At 35.8% G+C, this 25,553-nt stretch overlaps 1 protein-coding gene across 1 annotated transcript; it reads right to left on the bottom strand.

Moving 5' to 3' along the window:
• Positions 1 to 164: 164 nt before the first annotated feature.
• DDX52 (DExD-box helicase 52) lies at positions 165 to 22,740 on the bottom strand. The gene is made up of 15 exons (XM_036911052.2): positions 22,553 to 22,740; positions 21,259 to 21,448; positions 17,882 to 18,009; positions 16,499 to 16,684; positions 14,329 to 14,472; positions 13,539 to 13,650; positions 12,607 to 12,679; positions 11,913 to 12,116; positions 10,672 to 10,762; positions 7,522 to 7,644; positions 7,246 to 7,396; positions 7,002 to 7,077; positions 5,640 to 5,711; positions 3,232 to 3,318; positions 165 to 870 (listed from the first exon to the last, which is right to left on the bottom strand). Exons 1-15 carry the CDS (start codon positions 22,637 to 22,639, stop codon positions 813 to 815), a joined length of 1,782 nt encoding a protein of 593 aa, XP_036766947.2. The 5' UTR covers positions 22,640 to 22,740; the 3' UTR covers positions 165 to 812.
• Positions 22,741 to 25,553: the final 2,813 nt, after the last annotated feature.

Here is a 25,553-nt window from a genome sequence, read left to right as displayed (position 1 = left end):
TTCCTTACCAGGATAAAACATTTAACAGTTTGGAGCAAAGTCATCTTAAATGGAAAGACACAGGGAAGAGCATGTTTCAATGATGGAAAATTGAGTAAGAAGGGAGACAGTGACCACAATCTTGTAGTTGTAACATTATGAGATAAGATGAGGTATGTTACCAATGAGGTTTAAGGATATTTAATAGACCAAACAATTTAAAATCTTAGGGAAACTGAGTAATCAGACACAGAAGAGGCATCTCTTTGTTGTGGCTCATACCACAAAAGGCCATCAATAAATTTAAAAGTAGTAAAATAAAAGAGAGCAGTAGGTTTCTTCTTAGTTGATAATGTGTGCTGCTTCTTGTCCATCCAAAAAAAAAAATGTTGGGGGAGGGTGGTGATGGTGGGAAGGGGCATTTAATCTCAAGGCTTTCCTTTAAATTTGGTTCCAGAAGCCTTTCCACAGCATATGTCACATCTTCCTTCACACTTGAAGGTAAAAATCCTTAAGAATTCACCACATTTGGGTGTTGTTATTTTTAGTGTAAGCTTTTGTTCTTCTATAAGAAGCATCTGTCTGGATTCAAACTACAGAAATTTCAATGAATGTTATTTCCACTATGTAATTATCTTAAAGTTATCTACAAATTGAAATCTGACATCATGCACTCGTAATTTAGGATCACTTTTCAGCAGTCCTATGTTTTCATAGTTGATTTCAAATATCTGGTACGGGTGATATAAGGCTTGAAGTATTCCATGAAAACAAAATTCATGCTGGGATCATAAAATTACATTTCTGATGTAGTCTTTTAAAAACGTCTGTTTTTAACTTTCGTCACCAAGAGCTACTTTCTTCTTGCTTTTCTGATTAGTGACCTTTTTCCTGTGACAAGTAAGGAAAGCTGAATCAGGAATTCCAAATATATATGCTTTACAAAACTCACCAGTTTAATAAACATTTATTGAAACCTACTGTATAATCAAATATATGAGGCACTAGGAACACAAAGATGCATTAGACATGGTCTCTTGCCCTTTAGAAAACCACAATCACCTAAGTAAGACAGAGACATCACAATAAACTACACTACTACATGGTATAAAAGACAGATTTTGATCCTGACCTAATAATGAGTTCACATTAGGTGCTAGATACTATTATAAGTGCTTATACATATCAACTTGAATAATCTTCCTAACTTATGAAGAAGATTCTACTATTATGCTCATTTAGATGAGGTAAATGTACAGTAATTGAGTAACTTGCTGATCTTCACACACTGGTAATAAAAGTTATACATGCATCCTGACAGTCTGACTTTTAGAGTTTAGTGAGGGCTACCAACTAAGTGTTAACTAAGGAAAAAAGTTTTGAAAAAAATACTACAGTACAGTAATGCAAAGTTCTTAGATGTCCATTAACTCATTTAATCCTGAACCAACCCTCGGTGGCAGAGATGTTATTTACATAATTATTTCCATTTTACATACAGGGGAAAGAGGCTTAGTTGAAGTGACTTGTCCAAAATCACAGGAACAGGCGGTATTAGAGCTAGTTCTCTGGCTTCTAATCTAATATTTCCCTCCATTGTACCAGGTTCAGTTATAGTGCCAGAAGTGAGGTCCACCAGGTAACAGGATTCAGGCTTACAGCTCAGCTGGGAAGCTGAGCCTGAAGATGTGAACTTAAGAATTATCAGCATAGAGGTATGACATTCAGCTATAGGATCATTAAAGGAATTAGTCTAGAGTCAGACAGATGTTTTCATGCTATGTTAAGAAGTTCAGCCTTTAAATGGGAAGAAAATGGAGAGACATCAAAGTATCTTAAACAAAGGGCTGAAATGACATGATTTATACCAAATGTCCTCAAAGTTTTAGTGCAGTTTTAAGTTTCAATACCCCAAGTACAAATGCTACAAATTAAAAAAAATCAACACTTCAAGTGTAATTATTTAGAATACTGATGTATCTTACTAAAAGTCAACATAGCCATCTTATGCTCTAGTTGATTCTAGTTAAAAACTTTCATCAGCTGCTGCTCTGTACCTGAAAGTACTGCATTTCTAATCCTAGCTTTATGATGACTCAAAAAAGGAGGTTCTGATGCATGTGCAACGGTTCTGATATGAACACAAGAAAATATCTGAGACACATGAGGTGCCCAAGATGACCAGGCAGGGTGACCTTCTCTACTAGTCCACTGGTCTGTGTCATCCACAAACTATGGCCACCAAAATTTTTTTAAAATGTATTAACAACTCATAAAACTGAGTAAGCACAAAATTTAAATGATTATTTTCTTTTTTCTGCATAAAATGATAGTGCATCCATTTTCATGCCTTTGTTACCTTGCTCCTTCTACATGCCTGAATTTTACCAGTCCTTCAAGATAGCTCTAACTCCTTGAAACCTTCTGTAACTACACCAACCCATAATGATGTTTTTCTTCCCTAAACTTCAATTTTATTAAAAAATTATTCTCTAAGTTTTTTCATGTATAATCTCCTTATAAACTCTTATAAAACTCAAGAAAAGGGTCTTATTTTATATTCATTTGTATATGCTACTATCATCCAGTATCTGGCAGGATAACAGGTACTTGGTAAGTGCCTACACTTAATATATACTTTAAATAATGATTTTCTTTAAATAATAAAGAGTATTATTCAGAATACTTTAGCCTACCCCTATCAAAACCTATAATTTCCTAGCAGTAATGGGCAAGAAAAGTAGTCCTGTGTGTATGTTAAAAAAATCTATGCTTTAAACTCCTCAAAAACTCAGCTAACTACTACAAATTTATCCAAGTCATACTTTTTGGAGGTATTACAGTGTGTTTCAGCATAAGCCTACAGTTAATACTGAAATCCTGTCCAGATTATGGAGCTTCAAGGAAGGCTCCATCAGTGTAAGTCAACAGTCCTAACTATTGGCCTCAGTATTATGCCCTGATGCAGGCTGTGTGGAGATGGTGGGCAGTGTCATTCTAACTCACAGTAAATTGAAATTATATTTTCAAAGACAGAAAAAAACAGATCATTAAAATGTATACAGACACAGGAAAAATCTAGGATGGAATCATCCAAGTTCCCAAATCACAGGCAATAAGATAAATTACATTTTATTTCATTTTTCAACAGACTGTGAATCTATCAATTCTACTTCTAAAAATTTATCCTAAGGAAAAATATTGCATACTATAACTACATGACAGAGTTAACTTTGCTCACTGTATACTTACCATTTAGCTTTTTCTAAGAAACATTTTGGAGTTGTACTAATGCTCTCCCTTTCCAGGGGCTTCTTAATCATCTTTTTCTTTTGTTTGCTGAAGGTTACAAAGAGAAGAATGAATTAAGTGCAGTTTAATTTCAAAGAGCTACAGATAAACCTAGATTTGATTCTTGACCACAAAATTCATTTTTCAATCCACTTGGTGGTTTACAATGAAACTGTATTCACTTTAATATCTCCTAGATTACCTCATTGTATTTAGAGAGGTAACCCAAAAAGATGATAAATTCAATTTTTCAAAAGGGCACCAATAATGATTAAAATGTCCTGTGTCACCCTTATATCCTGTGCCAAACAATCATTAGAGTTTTATTTTGGCCAATTAACTGCTTTTTTCCACTTTTATCAACTAAAAGCCTAAGTGTGTTTCACTCACACTGAGTTTTTTAAAAATCTGAAAATACTTAAAATATCAAGAATAAAAAAACTGACAAGAACATACACTATTCACAAATATTTAAACAGAAAAATTTTATCTTAAAGTGTTCTAGAACTATAATATTGTTAAAACTTTAACATGCAACTAAGAAACGATATGAAAGAGAACTTCCAACATCAGCACTCTCGGGAAGACTCATGCCAGAAGATGATCATCAAAAAACCCCAACAAAGATCCACGCACTGCTACAGCTGTAGATGCACTCATCCCACCAGCTCCTGGACTTGCCATGGGAATGAAGGAGATATCTAAGCTGGCCTGTGCATACAGTAAAACAACAAATTTGACTGGATCTATACTGTTGGAACTCAACCAAGAATTAGGAGAAGTGCAAATTGTAGCGCTCCAAAATCTTACAACTACAGACTATTTACTGTTAAAAGAACATATGGGATGTGAACAGTGCCCAGGAATGGGTTGTTTTAATTTGTCTGATTTTTCTCAAACTATTCAAATTCAGTTAGATAATAACCATCATATCATTGATAAGTTTTCACAAATGCCTAGGGTGCCTAACTGGTTTTCTTGGTTTCACTGGAGATGGCTGGTAATTACAGGTATGCTTTGGTTATGTAACTATACTCCTATTATGTTAATGTGTGTGCGCAATTTAAGTAGTAGCTTAAAATATATACATGCTGAAGTTACTCTACAAGAAGATATGTCAAAGAAATAATCAATCTTCCCATGCTTTCTCCTGCCTGCTACTTCTATAGCTTTTCTTCTTCCTTCCTAATTACAACGAATTCTTAAATAGAATTCGTGCCTCATATCAAATTTACCGAGTATCATAACTCCTCCAAGTGGTAAAGATACCTCAAGACAAATGCTGGGCATAGAAGCCACAGGGCATAAATATGCAAAGAAATAAAAAGCTAACCATTTCAAACAATAAGGCTTCTCTCTCACTTACCAACTTAACATTTCCCTGGGTGGCCCCGGAAGATGACTGGTTAGCCAGAGACGGGTAAGATTCCTCAAGGGAGGAACAACCTAAGACAGGCACAGTCGCTGGGGGGTCATCAGGTGAGAAATTGGGGATCAACAGAGGTGAGGCTTAGAACCTCACCCCCCCTGTTCTGAGAGAAATCTTCTGCATATGTGGATGTTTTATTGCCCTGGTCTAGCTTGGATTAACACATAGTCTACAGGCACACACCTGATCATCTACATTTGCTCTCTTACAACACTAAACTATGTTTTCTACCTTTATGTTGTATCTACCTACCACTTCAGCATCTTATTAAAAATAATAAAGAGAGAAATGTGGTATCCACATATAAATCAAGTATAAAAATCAAATGTGTATTCATATTTGAACTGACTGTTTATAGTTCATAATGCATGAGCAAAACCAAAAGTTTCTGTGATGACTGCCCTTGTACTGTTCACCATGTAACTTATTCACTATGTAAGAATTTGTTCTCCATGTAAGAACTTGTTCGTTATGCTTCAGAAGATTGGAGACTGACGAAAATTAGGCTTGGGGTGGATTAATGATTGTGCATTGAGCATTGACTCCCCTATACAGAATTTTATTGTTGTTAACAACCATTTGATCAATAAAAATGAGAGATGCCCTAACAACAACAACCAAGAAAAAGTACACACTTCCAATTGTAAAATAAATAAGCAACCGGGATGTAATGTATAGCATAAGGAATATAGTCAAAATATTGTAACAACTTGGTATGGTGATAGCTGGTACTTAGAATTATCATGTATATAAATGTTGAATCACTGTGTTGTACACCTGAAACTAATGTAATGTAATACTGTGTGTCAACTACCCTTCAATAAAAAATAATTATCTAAAAAAAAAAAAAAAAAAAACTTTAACATGCAGGAGTGTGATATCAAGAGTATATATGCAAAGAGATAGAGAAAGAGAAGATCTAGGTAAATTCAAGTTGTACCTTAGTAATTTTTGGAAACCCTTTATGTATTCTGGTACAGGACATCCGGCCTGCTGTATAACATTGGCAATGCTGAAAAAGGTACCCATAAACATAAATTTGTATCTGGTCAAACTGATGTTCATGTACTTAAACCCTCTGCATGATATAAGAGAACTACAACTAGAAGGAAAATAATCCAGTGAAGTGTTCTGATTACCAGATGTAAAATCGTAATGAATTAGAAAGAACTTCTGCTGGACAGAAATTATTGATGAATGATTTTAGATAGCAGTTATTTCTACTTAATGTTTATCAAGCCATAAAAAGTCACTAGGCCTAATTTTGGGTAAGATACTAACTGAAGCAAAGTCAAGCTTAAATTTATTAATTGATAGGGTTAGTACGGGCTTGGCATTGTCTTAAGGTTTCCGGATATAGTAACTGATTCAAACCCCATCCTTAGTAGTAAATACTATCATTATCCCCATTGCCCAGACAGAAAACTGAGGTGCATAGTTATGCTAATATGGGGGTCGTCAGATTCATGTGCTTAGAGTTGCTAAGGACACCTTAGGTGAGTCCAGTCATTCAGAACATACTCCCCTACACATGCACATGTGAAAGTCTGCTCAAAGCAAAACCAAGGTTGACAGAGCCAAGACTCAGAAGGCACAAACCAAAATCTCTGCCAAAACTGATAAACAGATGAAAGTTCTAACAACCTTGGGCCATAACTCAATTTCATTTGTTAGATACGTGAAGTGCTATCAATTTACATCAGCCTAAAATTACTGTCGACAGCCAAAATTAGGAAATTCAGCTTCTGTATTAAAATCTATGATGATAGGTCAAATTCGGACTCGAGATTCCAGAAGTACATTATGTTACCCATGTATCAAGGGGCTACAGTTGAATAATATTGGCCTGTGTTACTAAAATAATTCTTCCTGGGACTAAATATAAAACTCCATCTGACCCTAATACTAATGGGAAGGATGCACCATGATTAGAAATAATCTTTACTGGGCTGAAGAGACTCAGGGGTTAACTTGTAAACTACTCACTAAATCAAAATATCACCGTAGCATTGTACGTAACACCAACTAATGGCTATTGGGAGAATCCTGTGAGCCTGAAACTTAATAATGAACATTCCATTATGAGTATTTCCAAATTCTAATAATGGAAGGGCAAAAACAATGCCCTTTGATCACTTTTCATTTTCTTACGGCTAGAATTTGGTTGACTAATGCATTAACACAATTTGGGACCTAGCCATTTTGTAATTATCTGTTAACTGTGTATGTGTGTGTATATATATAAATGAATAATGAATGACACAATCTTGCCTTCTCAATACTGTTATTTTTCCTAACTTACCTTCTTAATAATGGTTTATCATCTTCAGTGAAAAATGTAACAGCTTTTCCTTTATGCCCTGCTCTTCCAGTTCGACCTAAGGGAAATCAGACCATAAAAATGCACTTTTTTTAGGGAAAGAACTTCAAGATTCACATATAAAAGTTACTGGATTTTCACAGCACTAAAAAATGAGCATGTCTGAAGGGAATAGTACAGGTGCTAAGATAAGTGAGTGGGGCGGTGGGGTGGGGAGACAACTCACCTATCCTGTGAATATATTCCACTGAGCTGGTTGGAAAGTCATAGTTGATCACCAAGTTCACACCTTTAAAATCAATCCCTCTGGCTAGCAATGCTGTACAAATAAGAACCCAGATTTTTCCTGCTCTGAAGCTGTAGACTGTGTTATCTCTCTGGTTAACAGAACATATTTAATGTTTTAGTACCACTCTAGGAATGGACAAGTACTTCATAATATCTAATGCCAATATTTTTAAATTTAGTAGTTATTATTTTGAAAATATACATTTAACTTTACCTGTTGCTGTGTTCTGTCTGCATGAATAACATCCACATTAATACCTTCATATATGAGCTCATGAAAAAGTTCTTTAGCCCTTTCAATGGACTGAACAAAAACAAGAACAGGTGGGTTGAAACCCTAAAAGAAGGAAGGCAAAATAAGCACACATAACCCATAATCAAGAATACAATTGCAGTTATTTCGTATCATTTTAGCTCATAAAAGAACCCAATTCAACATACTTTTCATTGCCAAATGTCTCGGACCAGAGCGCTAAATCTGCTCCATCTTCCTCACTATCCATTCTCTACTCAGCTTGAGCTATAATTTCCAGTAATCTTGTCTAATTAATCTACTTTACTTTTCTACAGTGATGGATGACCACTTCTTAAAACTATCATCTCTTGGCTTCCATGCCTCAGAACTTTTCAAATTCTGCTAGTAGTAACTGTCTTTTTAATTTTTGTTTAATTGTGGGTATTCCCTTCCCTCAAAGCTTAGTCTTTGTTTCTCAGTTCTCTCAATATAATCTTTATCTTATTAAGTTAAATATAATGTTTTCAACTACCACCTCTAAGCTGATGATTTTTACATTTATATCATTAAACCCCACCTCCCTCTCAAACCAGCTTTCTATATTTTCAGTTGTCTACACTGGGGCTTAACGTTTTTATTTTGGTTCACATATCCCTTTCAGAATCTAACGAAAGCTATGAAGCTTTCTAAAAGGCAACCACACATTCACACAAAATCTAACACATAATTTTAGAGGGTTACAGACCTCTGAAAGGTCATACATGACTAAAAATTCCTAGTGTATAATCTCCATGTGAGTTATTTGTGAAAACCTTAAATGTCCTATTGCCAAATCATCTCCTTGATAATATTAATAAAACTAGTGCATATAGCATTTATTATGTTCCAAACACTATTTTAAGTGCTATATTTGTATCTATTCATTAAAATAATTCTATAAGGTAGATATTGTTATTCCCATTTTACAGATGAGGAAACTGTGAAACAGGTTAACTTGCCTAAAGTTAGAATTCCAATCCAGGTAGTCTGGCTCCAACCGCTCATGCTTTTAACCATTTCTGTAATAACCAGGCACTTGCAAACACCTTTCCCTTCCATCCTCCCACTCTTCTTAATGCTCCATCACTAAACCTGTCACCCTCATTTCCTCTTTATCTCTAACTGGCATAATTTAACAGTCTGCTATTTTGTTGCCGTACTTTCAGTCTCTTTCCATTACAATTCATCTTGTATGCCACTGTTTAACTAATTTCCCTAAAAATTATGTGGCCACAGTTTTAAAACATGTCCAGTGTTTTCTCTCAATGTGATCCCAACTTTCCTATCCAAGCCGATCTTTCTCACCATAAACTCTTTGCCTTAGACAGGTAACCTCTTCAATTGTCTCCAAACACACTGTATTCACCTCCACCTTAGACTTGACTCCAGCCGCAACTCCAGCCATCAGGACTCTCCGCCTCCATTTTTTTAATCCCACAAAACCTTAAAGGCCCAGATGAGTAGCACTTCCTCTATAAGGCTTTCCCCAACCAATTCAACTCACCCTGACAGCCCCATTATGACTATATGGATGCTGAAGAAAAACATTCTATGGTCTTTTATGGTACTTTATCACAAACTATCTATTACACAGGTATATTTATTTTATCCTCTAAAAAAGACTAATTCCAGGGGCAGAGCTTAGGATTTATTTTATTTTTATATTTTGACGTGTAACATTTTATTAGTTTCAAGTGTGTGACATAATGATTCGATATTTGTATGCACTGGGAAATGATTACCACAGTAATTACCATCCATCACCACACATAGTTACATACTTTTCTTCTTACAGTGACAAATTTTAAGATTTACTCTTTTAGCAACTTTCAAATATGCAATACAATATTATTATACTGTAGATGTTCATTATCTTCTGAGAACTAATCAGTTTTGTAACTGGAAATTTGTACATTTTGACCCCCTGCACCCACTTTGCCCATCCCATCCCGTACCTTCTTTTGTCTGTTTTAATTAGGTTGTCTTTTTATTCTTGAGGTGTGGGAATTCTTATATGTTCCAGATATGATTCCTTTGTGAATGTTCTCTCCCAGTCTGCGGCTTGTCTTTTCACTTTCTTAATGGTGTCTCTTGATGAGCAGCAGTTTTTAATTTTAATGAAGTCCAACTTATCCATTTTTTCTTTTCTGGTCAGTGCCTTTTGCATACTTTCTCAGAAACCTTTCCCTCTCCTAATATCATGAAAATATTCTCCAATGTTTTCTTCTAGAAGCTTTATAGTTTATGCATTTTCTTTTCATTACTAAAAAATGAGCCTCTTTATCTCTGGTAATAATTCTTATCTTGAAATCTACTGTACTGAATGTACTGAAGATCTCGGTCTTAAATTGCAGTGCTGAGTCCATTTTCTTAAATGTGTTTACTGCTATGGGTAGGATTAAGTCCACCGTCTGACTATTAGTTTTGCACTTTCTCCCATCAGTTCTTTTTTTTTGGTATCATTAAATTACATGAGCAACATTATGGTTACTACATCCCCCCCATTATCAAGTTCCCACCACATGCCCCATTACAGTCACTATCCATCAGCATAGTAAGATACTATAGAGTCACTACTTGTCTTCTCTGTGCTATACTGCCTTCCCTGTGCCCCCCCCTATATTGAGCTTAGGATTTATATTTCTTTTATTATCCCAACTCTGCCCCCTCATAGTTACCTTCTAATTATGGCTTCTACTCATAGTTACTGAAGGGATAAAAACAGAAAACCCACTTAGTGTCCTTCTCATTCCACAATGCTCCAGTTCTATTAAGAAACCAGCATAGGGATGCAAGGAGATGAACAGAGCAGATACATATGCAGAAGTGAAGAAAGGAAGCTTTCAGGGCATAAGGCGGGTCTTTTCCTAGCCTACCCTGAGCTGGGAACATAAGACTTATCATATACTAAGAGGTAAGACTCCCACCTTGGGACAACAGTTGGCCCAATGTACTTCTTAAGAATTTACGACTGGATTACTAAATACGACATAGGAACAGTAGTCAGCCTCCCACCAGTAATATTCCTTGGTGGGAATTTTATCAAATTGGTGAACTTTATCAAAACTCAAAAATGTAGTCCAAATATACCTTTTTAACAAGTTCTCTCATGGCCAAAAGTTTTCCAGTCTCAGTCCCAACAAAGAGAAGCTCTTGTTCTACAGTCTCTACTGCAGAATTCCTGAAAAGAAAACATACACTGTAATTTCCAAGAGCCATTTTTGCTTTTGCCCTCTGAATTCTAAAGAAATGAAAAAATTTACACGTAACTCCAGCAGAATAAAGTTTTCCATTGTCAATGAGTAATTACTTATAACCTGAAAACAAAGTTGTAATTTTTCAATGTTTTGTCCTAATTATAAAAACGTCATCTAAACAATATTGAAAATACAGAAAAATGTAAACAAAGTAAACTGTCCATGATTTTTAAATTTTAGAATAAACTTTAACAATTTGTTGTATTATAGTCATAAATTTTCATGTATCTAATTTAGTTATAAAAAAATTTCTAAAAGTAAAAGTTTTGGAAAAAATGAGAACATTTTTAAGGTCATTACATATGGCTGAACTTTTTTCCTAATGATGAGCAAGGGTTCATTTATAGACAGTTGGGGATGAGGTATCTTAAGGCTTTATTAACACTCTATAAGATGCTGCAATACAGTATAAGGTGTCATAAATGTTTACCCATTCTGTTGCCTGCCATATATTTATGGTGAATTTGTTCTATTTTCTTTTTATACACTGCAGTTTTAAGTTTAAGGTAGTCAGTGTATTATTTACTGTTCCATGTGGCTGCTTCTTTATTAACCTGGTATTACAAGTATTTTCTTATATAACTATAGTCTTCATACTTATCACTTCATGGATTGCATAATATTCTATCAAGTGGCAATATTAAAATTTCCTAAAGGTTTTTTTCTACTATTGAGCACTCATTTAGCATAAAATGCTCCCCAAATATTTTTTGAAAGGTTATGAATCAAGTGGCTCAGTGACACCAGCTTCCTTCTCTGGGGTCCTACTTATCTAAGCCATCAAAGAAAAAAAATACTCTAGGTGGCTACACAGTTCATGTTATAGTTCGTGAATGGGAAAAATCCACTGAAAGTATGATGATAGGAATGTAATATGACAATATGAGAATCTTCCTTTGGTTATTCTAAAATAGAAAATCCTTAATCAATCTGACTTTAAAGAAAACATTTCTTTCAGTAAAACTCTTAATAACCTCAGGTCAAACAACATATCTCTTTAAGGCTTAAAAAAAAAAAAAGAGGCTTTTATTAAAAGAAAAATACCTCAGTATGATGACGTGGAAGAACAATTACCTTGCTCCAATGGATACAGTAATGACATTGTCCAGGTTGAGTCTGCACCACTGCTCAACATCATATGCAAAAGTTGCACTGAACATAGCTCTTCTGACGTTGTGGGAAGTGCAGGCCAGGAAAATGGAAGCCAGCTGGTCTCTGAAACCAGTTTTGCCATCTTCAAACAGTTTGTCTGATTCATCTACTACGAGCCATTCAACACTAAGAAATAACAAGACAACTTGTGGATATTTAACTGGAAGATCCAAGACACTTCAGTACACAGTGGGGACACATGAAGAAGTCAAACCATGATGTTACTTCTCAGATCCACACATCACACCAGAAAAAAATAAAAGAAAAAAAAGCAGGAAAAAAAGTAAAAAGAGAAAATAAATTTATGTTCTATTCTATTAGCCTCAAAGATATGAACTTCCATTAGTAACAACCGAGCTTCACATAAACCTCATAAACTACAACACCATTGCTGAAAGATGTGAGAAAGCTACTGGAATTCTGTGCAAACTGCTTGTCAAATTCCAAAACTTTCTTCCCAACCAGATAGATATTTTTCTGAGTTTAATGAAAACTGTTTTTCTAAGCATCAACACTGACTGAAAACTGGCAGAGAGCAAGCTCTAATGGGCAATAATACAAGTAACTGAGGACGAAATTAAAACACACACAAAAGACATTAAAATACAATCTATACCTTGTTAAATCTATTCCCGGCGGATCTTGCTTTAATAAATAGATTAGGCGATTTGGAGTAGTCACAAGAATATCTAGGAAAAACAAATGGTACAAACTGAAAACCCATATTCAGCCCTCTTAAATTAGGGAGTTAAGCCTCCTGAATTTCAGTTAATAACTTGAAATGGGAAGAGGGAGACATTATACTAACTACAATCACTACATAAACAACACAGAAGTTCTTTTTTATAATAAGCTAACAGACATATTTTTTAATCCATCACAGTACAAACTGTTATATCCTTATTCTTTTATTATATTTAATCTGCCTTCTCAACTTCTAACAGGCAAAAACACTGTAATCCAACAGTTGATTTTCAAACCTTTTTTTTCTCCCCCAGGAAAATCCCTTCTTTAAATGAAGTTTTATTTAGAGGCTCAAGATAAAAGAGAAAAAAGCAGATTCTCTGGCTGATATAAGGGTCAGGATGTAAACCTTTCTTATCTGCAGAGTACTTCTATGGTAGATTAAAAATCAGTAGTAAAAAAATAGTTTCTCAAGCTCAGCACTACTGATATTTTGAGCCATATAACCCCTTGCTGTAGGGAGCTGTTCTGGGCACTGTGGGGTATTTAACAGCAATCTGGCCTCTGCCCCCTATACATCAGTAGAACTCTCCCCAGCTGTGACCACTTCAGAGTGTCCAGACATTGCCAATGTCTCTGGGGTGGAGGGTGAGATGGGGGTGAGGGGCAAAACTGCCTCTGGTAGAGAACTACTGGTATATATGTACATAACTCCTGGGTGGGGGTGGGGAGGAGACCTCTTTTCACTTCTCTAAAAATCTAATTATATGCATGACTGTGTTTAAGAACTCTTAGGTGTCAATTAGGATATTTGTAATTTTCAAATCCCTTACATGCTCTGTATCCCAAGTATGATTTCCTTACCAAACTTCTTAGATGACCGAGGTCCAAATTTCTTGGCTGCCACTGCTGCTTTGTGGATCATGTGTATCCTGAATCCTGTTCCCTCAGAGATTTTTACTAACTCTCGGTGAATCTAAAATGGAAAATGATAAAAACATTAGCTGCTAACATAACTGGATAAGATGTGCAGTCTCTTTTGCTATTAACAGAATAAATCTATTCCTAACCCATAAATATCTGAAATTAAACCCATAATAATCTGTAGATCAACCTGGAATCTCAACATTTTGTAACTTCAATGCCTAATAAGATTAAGTAGTTTCTTCAGATCTAGTAAACTAGTTCTGACAGATAAAACCAAACTCTTCCAATCTGTTAAATATTGCTTTCAGAATACAGTACTATTATAAAACGACTTCACAACTTGGCATGTAGTTTCTATTAAGCATACTGGGAGGATGGAGCAGTTGCTGTATACTTTTACTTTCTCAAAAACTGAGATAAGGGTTCATTTTTCTAAATGAGAAAATACATTTTAGAGAGGGACTATATGTTACAGTACCCCTTCAACTTAAGGATTCTTAGAGCATTTACCAAAGAAACCTAAGTATTAAAATCATGTTTTAGAAAATTATTGACTTAAAGTTTTCCCATATGCAGTAAGATACAGAACAGTATGCTCTTGTACAGAATACTTGGCCATGACAAAAAACACAGGCCTTACTCTTTCTGAAACCTTTTTATTACTCTCAAGTAAGAAATGACTGAAACAAACAACACACACATCCTCTTCTGAAGAAACAAGTCATACCTGGCTGGCAAGTTCTCGTGTTGGTGATATAATCAGGGCTCTGAAGCCTTTATTTGTGGGTTGTTTCAGCTGCATTAAAATGGGAATGCTAAAAGCCAAAGTCTTTCCCGATCCAGTAGGAGCAGAAGCCAAAAGTTCTCGACCCTAAAAGCAGAATACATTAAGTACAAGGAAACAGTACATAAACTTTTCAAAGCCTGCTCAAATGCTACCGGCCACAGAATAAAACAGTATGTAATGAATCATTTATTCATGTTCCCATCACTTTTTTAACATTATCCACCTCTGTGACTACTGCCCCAATGGAGTTTCTGAGCACTGCCACCAAAGTCCACTTAAACTGGGTAAAGAATATGGACAACTAAAATCCAAAGACAATTCACTACTTCAATTATTTCAATTTTTCTTTCCCATTAAGCCCCTTTATCAAAGCAAAATTATAAAACCAACTTTTTGTCCTGATACCTGTACTGCTCAACCCCTAGGGAAGGTTTTAATAAATAACAGAATGCCTGAAAGAAATAAAAAGTAGTGATAACCTGAGTGTCAGAGTATTATAGGTGATTCAAAAAATCACTGTGATTTTTAAAACTTTAAACTGAAGTCATGACAGAAACAATCTTAAATGAAAATTAAAAACAAATTGACTGTAGTATGAGTCTCTCATTTCAGTTCCCTAAGAAAATGAAAAGGACTAGCATGGATGAAAAGGTAATTAGTATCCTTTAGCTTCCAGAACTGAAGGCCATATCTTGGTTATTACATGGGGGAAAAAGTCAGCTCTCATGACTCCAAAAAGGAAAACCTTAGAAAAAATTTCTGGAACCCTAATTTAACCCATTAATTCTTTTAACAGGTGGATAGACAAGTTGCAGTATATTCAGACAGTAGAATACTATTCATGGATGGAGCTAGAGGGTATTATGCTCAGTGAAATAAGCCAGGAGGAGAAAGACAAGTATGAAATGATTTCACTCATCTGTGGAGTATAAGAACAAAGAAAAACTGAAGGAACAAAACAGCAGCGAAATCACAGAACCCAAGAATGGACTAACAGTTACCAAAGGGAAAGGGACTGGAGAGGATGGGTGGGAAGGGAGGGAGAAGGGGGAAAAAGGGGCAGTATGATTAGCACACATAATGTGGGGGGGGCATGGGGAAGGCAGTATAACACAGAGAAGACAAGTAGTGATTCTACTGCATCTTACTATGCTGATGGACAGTGACTGTAATGGGGTATGTGGTGGGGACTTGATAATGGGGGTAATGGGGGGAGTCTAGTAACCATAACGTTGTTCATGTAATTGTGTATTAATGATAGCAAAATTTTTAAAAATGCAAAAAAAAAAAATAGTATTCATTAAGAAACTACTGATATATGCAACATGGATGAATCTCAAGAACAATATGCAGAGTGAAGAAACCAGAAATAAAATAATAAATAATGAATGATACCACTTACATGACACTATAGAAGAGGCAAAAACTAATATGTAGCAATAGAAATCAGAACAGTGGTTACCTATGGGCAGGGGTAGAGTGAGAACAAAAAGGCACAAGAGTATGTTCTGGGGTGATGAATGTGTCATACATCTTCACTGGGGTGATGGTTACACAGGGTACACACTGTTGAAACTCATTGAACTGTGCACTTAAAATCTGTGTATTTTATTGTATGTGAGGTATTATTGAAGTCAATAATAAAAGGTATTGGGGAAAAAAACAAAGTCAAGTCATGCAAAATAATTCTGTATTTCTGAAAAAGTTCCCGGGAGTTATAAACTAAATCATGGATAAACAGAACATAGTCCCTATTCTCAAAGTGTTTACACTCTAGTAAAATGGAAAAGGTAAATATAATTTATGCAAATACACAGCAGTGTAACGTTTAAGATAAATGTTGCAAGGGAAAGAACATACTAAATAACTTGGAGAATTGGGTGGCAGGGGAAACAGTGTCATTGGTAAAGGACAAAGATCTCATCTAGTTATGTAGTAATCAAGACAAGTTTTATGGAAGCACAGGCATTTGAGATGGATTAAAGCAAGGGAAGGATTTCAGCAGGGGGGGCTGATCAACTAGAAAGGAAGATTTCAAGGACACAGGGAAGAGAATGTGCAAACACACAGAGGAATAAATGTTAGAGGCACTCTAGACCTTCATACTCACATGCAGCATAACTGGAATGGCTTGCATTTGGATTGGTGTAGGTATCTGGAACCCTGCATCTAGAATGTTCTGAAGTAGTTGAGAACTGATTTTATATTCCTGGTCAAGTTGCTGAAATGCAGCAATTGGGTCAGGAAGATCAGTTCCTTGGATGTGAATTTTGTGTTTATTCCGGATGAAGTTTATCTGTAAAGTGAAATAAAGGGGTCACTGTTGATATGGCCAAATACACTGTCAGATGTTATAAAACAACAGTAGTAGTTTCTAGGACAAGCTTTGGTAGCATTTGAAACGTTTTGGTTAAATTCCAAGCCCTAAAAGATACAGATTTCAGGTACACTTCAGCCCTTTCATAGACAGCAGACCTTCAAAACAATGAAACCTATCCATCCACACTTGCTTCACATTAATGCATCAATGTTATGAATAATGGTATATTTATGTGCTACCATCAGTCATAATTTATAATACTATACCATCTATATATTCTTTATATGGCACTTAGCACACAAGTGCCAATGCTTTTTGATGATTTAACCTAAACACAATTTTTAAAATTTACACTTTTTAAGGTTTATTGAGGTATAATTGATATATAAAAAATTGCACACTCTCTCATTTAAATTTGACTCCACATTGATTCCACTGGACACTTTTTAAAAATTAAAGTATCATTGATATATAATCTTATGAAGTTTTCCCATGAACAACATTGCCCAAACACAATTTGTCAAAACTAAGTACCAAAAGAATCAAAGTGTTGATTTGATTTGTTTTCCCATTCTGTGATCCAGACACAGCCAAGTTCTGGACTCCAGGTTACTGAAGTGTGCTGAACAATCCACCTGCGATATGGCAGGTGTGCAGCAGACATGACAATGGTGTATTTATTGTTTCTTCTGTATTCTACTCCCCCTAGTCCCAAGGTATAAAATAGGTTTCTTAGGAATTCTCTCAAATCCCTGTCAGAGGAAATCCTTCTAAACCAGTGAGCTTAATAGGGGAAAAAGGGGGCCAATTTTATGTTTATCAAAAGGGCATAAGAAATTTTAGAAATTTAATTCTGAACACATTATCAACATTGAAACTTGAAAAGATCAAGAATTATATAGTAATACTATAGGATAATATATATATGTATGTGTGTGTATGCATATGTAATCTTGACCTGTTAAGTTTCAAGGGACTTTTAAGAATTTTAGACAAAAAGCTTTAGCCATAACACAAACATCTACTTTGCTGTAAGATCTCATTAAAATCTAAACTCAGGTAATCAACCTTTTATCTTCACAAAACCTACATTTACTTTTGCCAACACTACCCAAGGACAGTGAAAAATTCACTAAGTCAGAAAAGCAACTAGGGCCATGACATTTTTCTAACCTTTTCTTTTCTGAGATTCTCCAACTTTCCTGAAGTTAGTTTATTTTCTCTTTTAGCTTTTTTATCTTCAATCTTTGCTTCCACAGACGATATCCACTGTATAGTAGAACCTTCTTGAGAAGTAGTTTCTAAAATATATTTTTAAAAATTAAAAGATTTTAGGTGCACCATTCTTGGGTATAGGCAGTTAACATTACCTTCACCCTAAACAAAAGAAACAGTACTAGCTGATACAAGTAGATAAAAGAAAGTAACAGGAGGTATAAAAATTGGAAAAGGAGAGGCAAGTTCTGTGTTGTTAAACTCAGAGCTCTGAAGCTCATTCTCTTCATTTTGTTAGTTATATCAGCTGTGTAATATGTAGACAACTGTATACTTGAAAACAACAAGAGATTAATCTAAAAACTACTTGAACAGTAGGAGATCTCAATGAGTACAACAGCTTCTCTACATCCAAACAACCAGCAGAAAATAAGTATGATGAAAGAAAAGATTTCACTTATAAAGCAATGAACACAACACAATACCTAAGGACTACTCAAAAAGGCTGCAATTCTCACTAAATCTATAAATAATATTAGTTCAATGAAAAGTACTGACGGGACTATTTTGGTAATTGGACTAGCTGACTTCAACGTTTATATGAGAAAATAAATATATGCAAATAACTAGAAAATTCTAAGAGTGATGAGCAAAGAGTAATGAGAAATTTTAGAACGTTTTTAAAATTTTTTTCAGCTTCACTGAAGCACAACTGACATGTAATAAATCGCATATATTTAAAGTATACAATTTGGCATACATATACACCTGGTAAACCACCAATATTCAAGGTTATTTCTATCACCTTCCAAAATTTCCTTGTGGTCCCTTGTAATGCACTGTTCCATCCTTAGGCAACCACCTATCTGCTTTCTGTCACTGTAGACTATTTTGCTTTTTCTCAAATTTTATATAAATGGTATCATGTTGTATATACTAAGTTTAGTCTGGTTTCTTTCTCTCAGGATAGTTATTCTGAGATTCAACCACATTGCACCATGTATCAATAGTTCTTAATTTTTTTATTTACAGGTAGTATTCTACTGTATGAATACACAATTTGTTTATCCTTTACCCGTTGAAGGACATTTGAATCATTTCCAGTTTTTGGCTATTAAAAATAAAGCTGCTATGAACAGTTGTGTACAAGTCTTTGTGAGGATAAGTTTTCCTTTGTCTTGGGTAAATTCTAGGAGTTGAATAGGTGGGTATGGTAGATGTACTTAACGTTTTTTTAAGAAGTCCTTTGTCAATTCCAACCAAAAAAGTCTACTGGAATTTTAATTAGGTTTGCATTGATTCTATAGATCACTTTGGGGAGAAAATATTCAGTTGCCTGATCAATGAACATGGTATGCCACACCATTCTACTAGATTTTATATCATTTTATAAGGTCACAGTAATTAAAACAATCTGGTATTGGTGTATGAAGACAGAAATATAAATCAATTCAACAGAACAGAGACCAAAAATAGATTCAAATATATATGGGATATGAGTTTATAATAAAAGTTACATTTAAATCCAATAGGGATAAAATGGATTATCAACATATTAGGAAAATTAGCTAGCCATATGGAAAAAATTAAGTTAGTTTCCTACAAACTCCTTATATCAAAAAAATTCTCAGAGGGTCAAAGATTTCAACATAACAAAATGAAACTACAAATGAGAAAACAAAGGAGAATTTCAAAAAAAAAATAAAAAGGAAAAGATAATTTAACACAAAACGGTTGAAAGAAAGGAGATAAAGGTGTCACATGACATACTAGAAAACACATTTGTAACCATAGTATGTTAGACATAGAACTAACTTCCTTAATACATATGGGGTCTAAGAAATTAGGAAGAAACATGAACAATCTAGTAGAAAATGATATAAAATACACAAACAAATTTACAGGAAAAGAATTCTCATACATTGATGGGATGGTGAACATCACAAAGTAGAATGACTTTTTTTTATTGAAGTGTCATTGATACACAGTCTTATATTGGTTTCAAGTACACAGCAGTCGTTCAACAGTTACTCATATTATTATACTCTCACCCCTGCTAGTGCAGTTACTATCTGTCAAGAAAGGAAGATGTTACAGAATCACTGGCTATATTCTCCATGCTGTACTACCAAACCCACGACCAACTTGTATTGTAATTGAGAATTTTTGTGCCCTTTTATCCTCACACCCTCCCTATCAACCCACCCTAAACCCTCCCCCTACAATGAATTTTTAAAAAAAAATCAAATTTTATAAGACAGTTGGCATTAATAGACCCAAATTACTAATCCATAAGAATTTGAATTTTCCAATTAAAACTATGTATGTCTATACACATTTGTTGCTAAATTGTTAAAGTACATATCTGTGTGTTTCTCGTTGTCCTACATTTGAATCTTTTCCCTAAATCTGTGGCAGCGGGTTTTTTTCTTTCTTTTTTTTTTTTTTAACTAATCTTAGTGAAAGGCTTTATCAAACTTTACTATAGATCGGGAAGTAAAATTACTTTTTCCAACAATGTAACAGCAAAAGTGTGGAAACAAAGTTCCACAACACAGGAACTTTTTCAAATTAATTATGGAATATCCCTACAATGTACAACAGGCTACTAAATCATGCTTCAATGAACAAAGCAGTAGACCTACTGATACAATGTTTCTGGCAGATAATTCCAAAATATCTCAATTTAAAATAAATCTATGTTAACTCTAAAATTCCTCTCCTAAGAATTTATCAGACAGATACACTTACATAACACACAAAGATCAGGAGAATGACATTTATTACAACACTACATAACAGTGAAAGTGAGGAAACAAACTAAATGTACATCACAGAAACTTGTTAAATCAATTATGGAATAGTGGGATACTACACTGTGTTAAAATGAACAAGCAGTGCACTTTCTACTGATGCCAAAAAATCTCCAAGATATATTGCATTTTAAAAAGGGAGGGGTAAGGTTCAGAACAGAATAGCATATAGAGTATGCTATCATCCTTGTTTCTTAAGGGACATATAATACATGCGAATACAACATCTCTACAAAAATACATAAGGAATTGATAAACACTGGTTGTCTCTGGAGAACGAGGTGACTAGAGACAGTGGGAAGAAAATTTACTTTTAACCACTGTATAACTTTTTAAAACCATGTGTATTTATTTATTTATTTATTAAAAAGGTAAATGGCTAGGAAACTTAATAGATGAACAAAGGAAAAGATAGCCTGATAGTACAAAAAAAGACCCCGAGTGACTGTATATTGTCGGAGTTATAACCATAAACTTGTTTTATTTTTGTAACTAAAAAAAAAACAGCAATCAAGCACTAACCTGAAGTCATCTTCCTCTTTTTCTTGTTCTGCTCCCCCTTCCTTTTAATTAGGTTCTCTTCCTTTTTCTCTTCATCTTGGAGTTCCTGATGAGTTGATGTTCCACACTCACCTGGGACAGAGTTATTTCCAAAAAAGTCCAGTCTCTGCAGGACCTCTGAAGAATCAAAATCATGTTTCCTTTTTCCTACCTAAAACCCAAAAAATTTTTAATGAAATTTGCTGTTACTGCTTTCGTCCAAGCAGTATTGGAAGTTAGGATGTAGGTCCAATGACTCCCTATCTTTAATTTACCCTTTCAGCAAATATCTGTTGCTCTGACAAATATGATATGTCTGGGCAAACAGAATCCACAATGATCTCTCTTCTGACCTAAGAGCAGTAATAACAATAATAACCATAATAGCAACCAATACGTATATGCTTATCAGAGTAACAGATGCTGTCGGACAGATTTCCAAACACGTGTATATGTATTAAATTACTTCCTCCTTCAACAGCCCTAGGAAGTAAACGGCAGTTTTACAAATAAGAAAAATTCAGGCATTAGAAGGTCAAATAACTTGAGCAAGGTTTCAAAACTAGAAACTTTCAGACCCAGGTTTTGGACCTGAAGAATCTGGCGGCTCTTTATAACCAAAAAATAACTACACTGCACTGCCAGCCAGAAAATTAAAAAAACACGTGTCGCGCGCGCCGACACACAGACCCAAGTCCCTAGTCACAACATCAAGGCTGACACTCAAGATTTTCCGTAACAGCGCCCCAACTGACTTCTCCCGATTTATCAGTCACTCACTACTTTCCTATGTCAGTCCTCTCCCTCTGTTTTTAAATGGCTCTTCTCTTTGAACATGCTGTGGGGTTGCGGGAATAAAAAGAACCCTGTACAGTAAAGGTATGAGCGTGCCAGGCCAAACCCGGGCAGATTCTGATGAAAGAATCTGTTCTCTCCGCTTTGGGCTGATTTTGTTTTCGAAAGTCCTTCCCACCAGTTTCGGAGAAAAGGTTACTTTTGAATAACGGATTCCAACTGTTGCCTTTGAGTAAACTATGGGGTGGGGGACGCGTTTCCGTGCCAGGCCCAATTAAGTCTACAACAAGATGGAAAGAGTTCGCTTAGAAGCCTGGACTTGACTGGGTGGGTCTGCGAGTAAGCGTCAAGCAAAATGAGGGACAATGCCGCACAGTCCGGCCACGGGGTCTCCGAGTGCCGGCTCTCCCAGCAGCCAGTTCATTCTCGGGCTCCTGCTCCCCCTCAGTTACTCGGGCTTCTATGCCTCTGCGCACAATACCTGGAATCGGGCTGCATCCGCCGAGAAGCGTCTCACGTCGAATTTGGCTCCTGCACCAAGCCGGCGAAAGAGATCGTGAGCGTCCATCTTCACCCAGAAGGCTCCGCGGCCCCAGAGCGCACGCGCAGAGAACTTTCCTCGCACAGAAGGCTTCCGGCTTGGCCGTGGGCGGAAGCGACTGGGGGGTGGAGCCTGGCTGCTGGGAAAGACGGGGTTGTATTGTCGTCATACGGTCCGTCATTATTTATTTGTTCTTTCAAAAAATATTTACCAAGATCCTCTTACGTCGGGCATTGTTCTTGACTTTTATGGATAACAACATCCCGAGATTCCTCACCTCAGGAAACTTTAAGTTTTAGTGGAGGCAGAAGGTATTGTTAAATAAATTAGCAAGATAATTTTCCAAAGTGTAAAGTGCTAGGAAACAAATCCATGTAATTGATGGAAACAGGGAGGGGCAGATACTTTTAGGTAGATTAGTCAGGTTCATTCTGATGAAGTGATATTTGAGCTAAGAGGAGGCAACCTTTCCCAGATCTGAGAAACAGCTTTCCAGATAGAGGAAACACATGCCTGAAGAAGAGAAAAGGTTTGGAACATGGAGGAAATAGAAGGCTGGGGTGACTGGAGCCAAATTGCAGACAGGAAGTGTGGGACAGATAAGGTTGGAGGGACAAATAAAAATCAGATCTCATAGAATCTTAAAACAAGGTCGTGGTAAGGAATTTGGATTTTACTCTAAGACGTGGGAAGCTATTCAAAATTTTTTACTGAGAGAGCTGATCACCTTTTATATTCATTTCCTCCACTGCATTTGTACTATACAAAATTATTTACTTGGTCATTGCCTCCCCTCCTAGAATGGAAGTCCATGAGCACCGGGGTCTAATTTGTTTCACTGCTATATCCCTAGTTCTTGTATGTTCTCAATAAATATTTGAATGAATGAGAGAACGTTTTATAAAAGATTACTCTGGGTATTACAGTGGAAGCAGGGAGGCCAATATAGAAATGGTAATGGTGGCGTGGACTGGGTGGTATCTGTGCTGGTGGAGGTAAATGAACAGGTTTGGGAATATTTTGGGGGTAAAGCTAAATGCACCTGATGGATTTCCTTTGGAGGTTAAGGGAAAAGGAGGAATCAAAGATCACACCTAGGTTTTTGGCTTGAAACCCTGGGTACATGGCATGCCATTTACTGAACTAGGGAAGAGTAAGGGAAAAGTAACTTTTTGGTGAAGATTAGGCATGGGTATGTGTGTGTGTGTGTGTGGAATCAAATGTTATGTTTTGGACATGTTAGATTCTAGTTGACTTTAAGTCGTGACATCCAGATAGGTAGTTGGTTCTATGAGTCTGAAGCTCAGGGAAGAAGGTCAGTGCTGGAGAAAGAAATTGAGGTGTCATCCACATATAAATGATACAATAGAGTTATACAAGATTTAGCTTATTAAAATCTGAGTTTTACATATTCAACCAAAAAGTGTGAGAAATATTTTAAATATTGTGGGTGCTGCCTTTACACTCAAGGAAAGTAAGTTTGGATAGAGCAGGAGATGGGGTGTGTGAATCTGCTATATCCTCAGTTGGATTCAGATCCTGATTCCCTCTTAAAAGTGGGAGCATCTTGCTGTCTTATAAGTGGAAGCATTTTGCTGCTCCAAATATGTTTACTCTTTCTTTTTTTTCTTCATAAGACTGGGTTTGGGACATAGATTTTTTTTTTAACTATTATTGATATACAATCTTATGTTGGTTTCAAATGTACATCAAGGTGGTTCAACAGTTCTCATGATCAACTTATATTGTGATTGTGAATCATTATGACCTTTTATCCACATCCCCCTCCCCCCTGCATCCACCCCAATCCCTCACCCTTGGTAACCACTAGTCACTTCTCAGTGTCTGAGTCTACTGTTGTTTTGTTCCTTCTGTTTTGCTTTGTTTTTATATTCCACAAATAAGTGAAATCATATGGTATTTGTCGTTCTCTGCCTGGATTATTCCAGTGAGCATAATGCCCTCTAGATCCATCCATGTTGTTGCAAATGGCAAGATTTCTTTTCTTTTATGGCTAAATAATATTCCATTGTGTATATGTACCACATCCTCCTTATCCATTCACATATTGCTGGACACTTAAGTTGCTTTCATATCTTAGCTATTGCAAATAGTGCAGCAATAAACATAGGGGTGCATATGTCTTTTCCAATCAGGAGTTTTGTTTTCTTTGGGTAAATTCCTAGGAGTGGAATTACTGGGTCAAATGGTATTTGTATTTTTAGCTTTTTGAGGAACCTCCATACTGCTTTCCGCAGCAGTTGCACCAATTTGCATTCCCACCAACAGTGTAGGAGGGTTCCTATTTCTCCACTGTCTACTCTTTAAAAATAAGTATTTTTCATGAAACACAGCCACTAGATGAGAGCCAAGTACTTCATCTGTAGCTCAATAAAAATGATTTATCTCAACATGGGAGGGAAAAAATTGAGCTTTTTAAGAAATGAAATGTTGGTTTTCAATTTGGCACATAAATATACCCACAACCATGTATAAAATCAATATATATGAGACCACAGCTACTGTGCCTTATGGGTAATCTAAAGAATTTCCAAGAGTAATTCCTTTTCATGAGGTTTTCTTTCTTTAACGTTATGAGCCAACTTTAGAACCCAGTCCCTACATAAATGGTGACAAACCCATATTTAAGCACATGAGCATGAATGTGATCCCTTAGAGAAGGTGTGTGAATAGGGAAGAGAAAGGGACCCAGGACTGACTGGCCCTTAGAGTAGTCCAATATTTAGAGATCAGGTAGAGGAGAAGATACCTATAAAACAAGAATTTGAGAAGAAGAACCAGTGAGGTAAGAGAAAAGAAATGTGGAGTTACCAAAGCCCAAAGATTAGTGATCAGCTGTTTCAAAGGCTGTTGGGAGGCTGAAGATAAAAAAAAAAAAAAAAGCTCACTGCATTTGGCAATTTGGAGGTCATTAGTGACC

The sequence above is a fragment of the Manis pentadactyla genome, chromosome 4, assembly GCF_030020395.1.
Source record: "Manis pentadactyla isolate mManPen7 chromosome 4, mManPen7.hap1, whole genome shotgun sequence".
Lineage (NCBI taxonomy): Eukaryota > Metazoa > Chordata > Mammalia > Pholidota > Manidae > Manis > Manis pentadactyla.
The sequence above is the reverse complement of the archived record's forward strand: the minus strand, read 5'-3'. Positions and strand labels throughout refer to the sequence as shown.

Coding starts and splice junctions, on each gene's coding strand:
- DDX52 (XM_036911052.2), bottom strand. CDS start 22,639: ATGGACGCTCACGATCTCTTTCGCCGGCTTGGTGCAGGAGCCAAATTC. Junction 18,010..21,258: donor AAAGAGGAAGATGACTTCAG/GTTAGTGCTTGA, acceptor AATATATTTTAG/AAACTACTTCTCAAGAAGGT. Junction 13,651..14,328: donor CACGAGAACTTGCCAGCCAG/GTATGACTTGTT, acceptor TTTCCATTTTAG/ATTCACCGAGAGTTAGTAAA.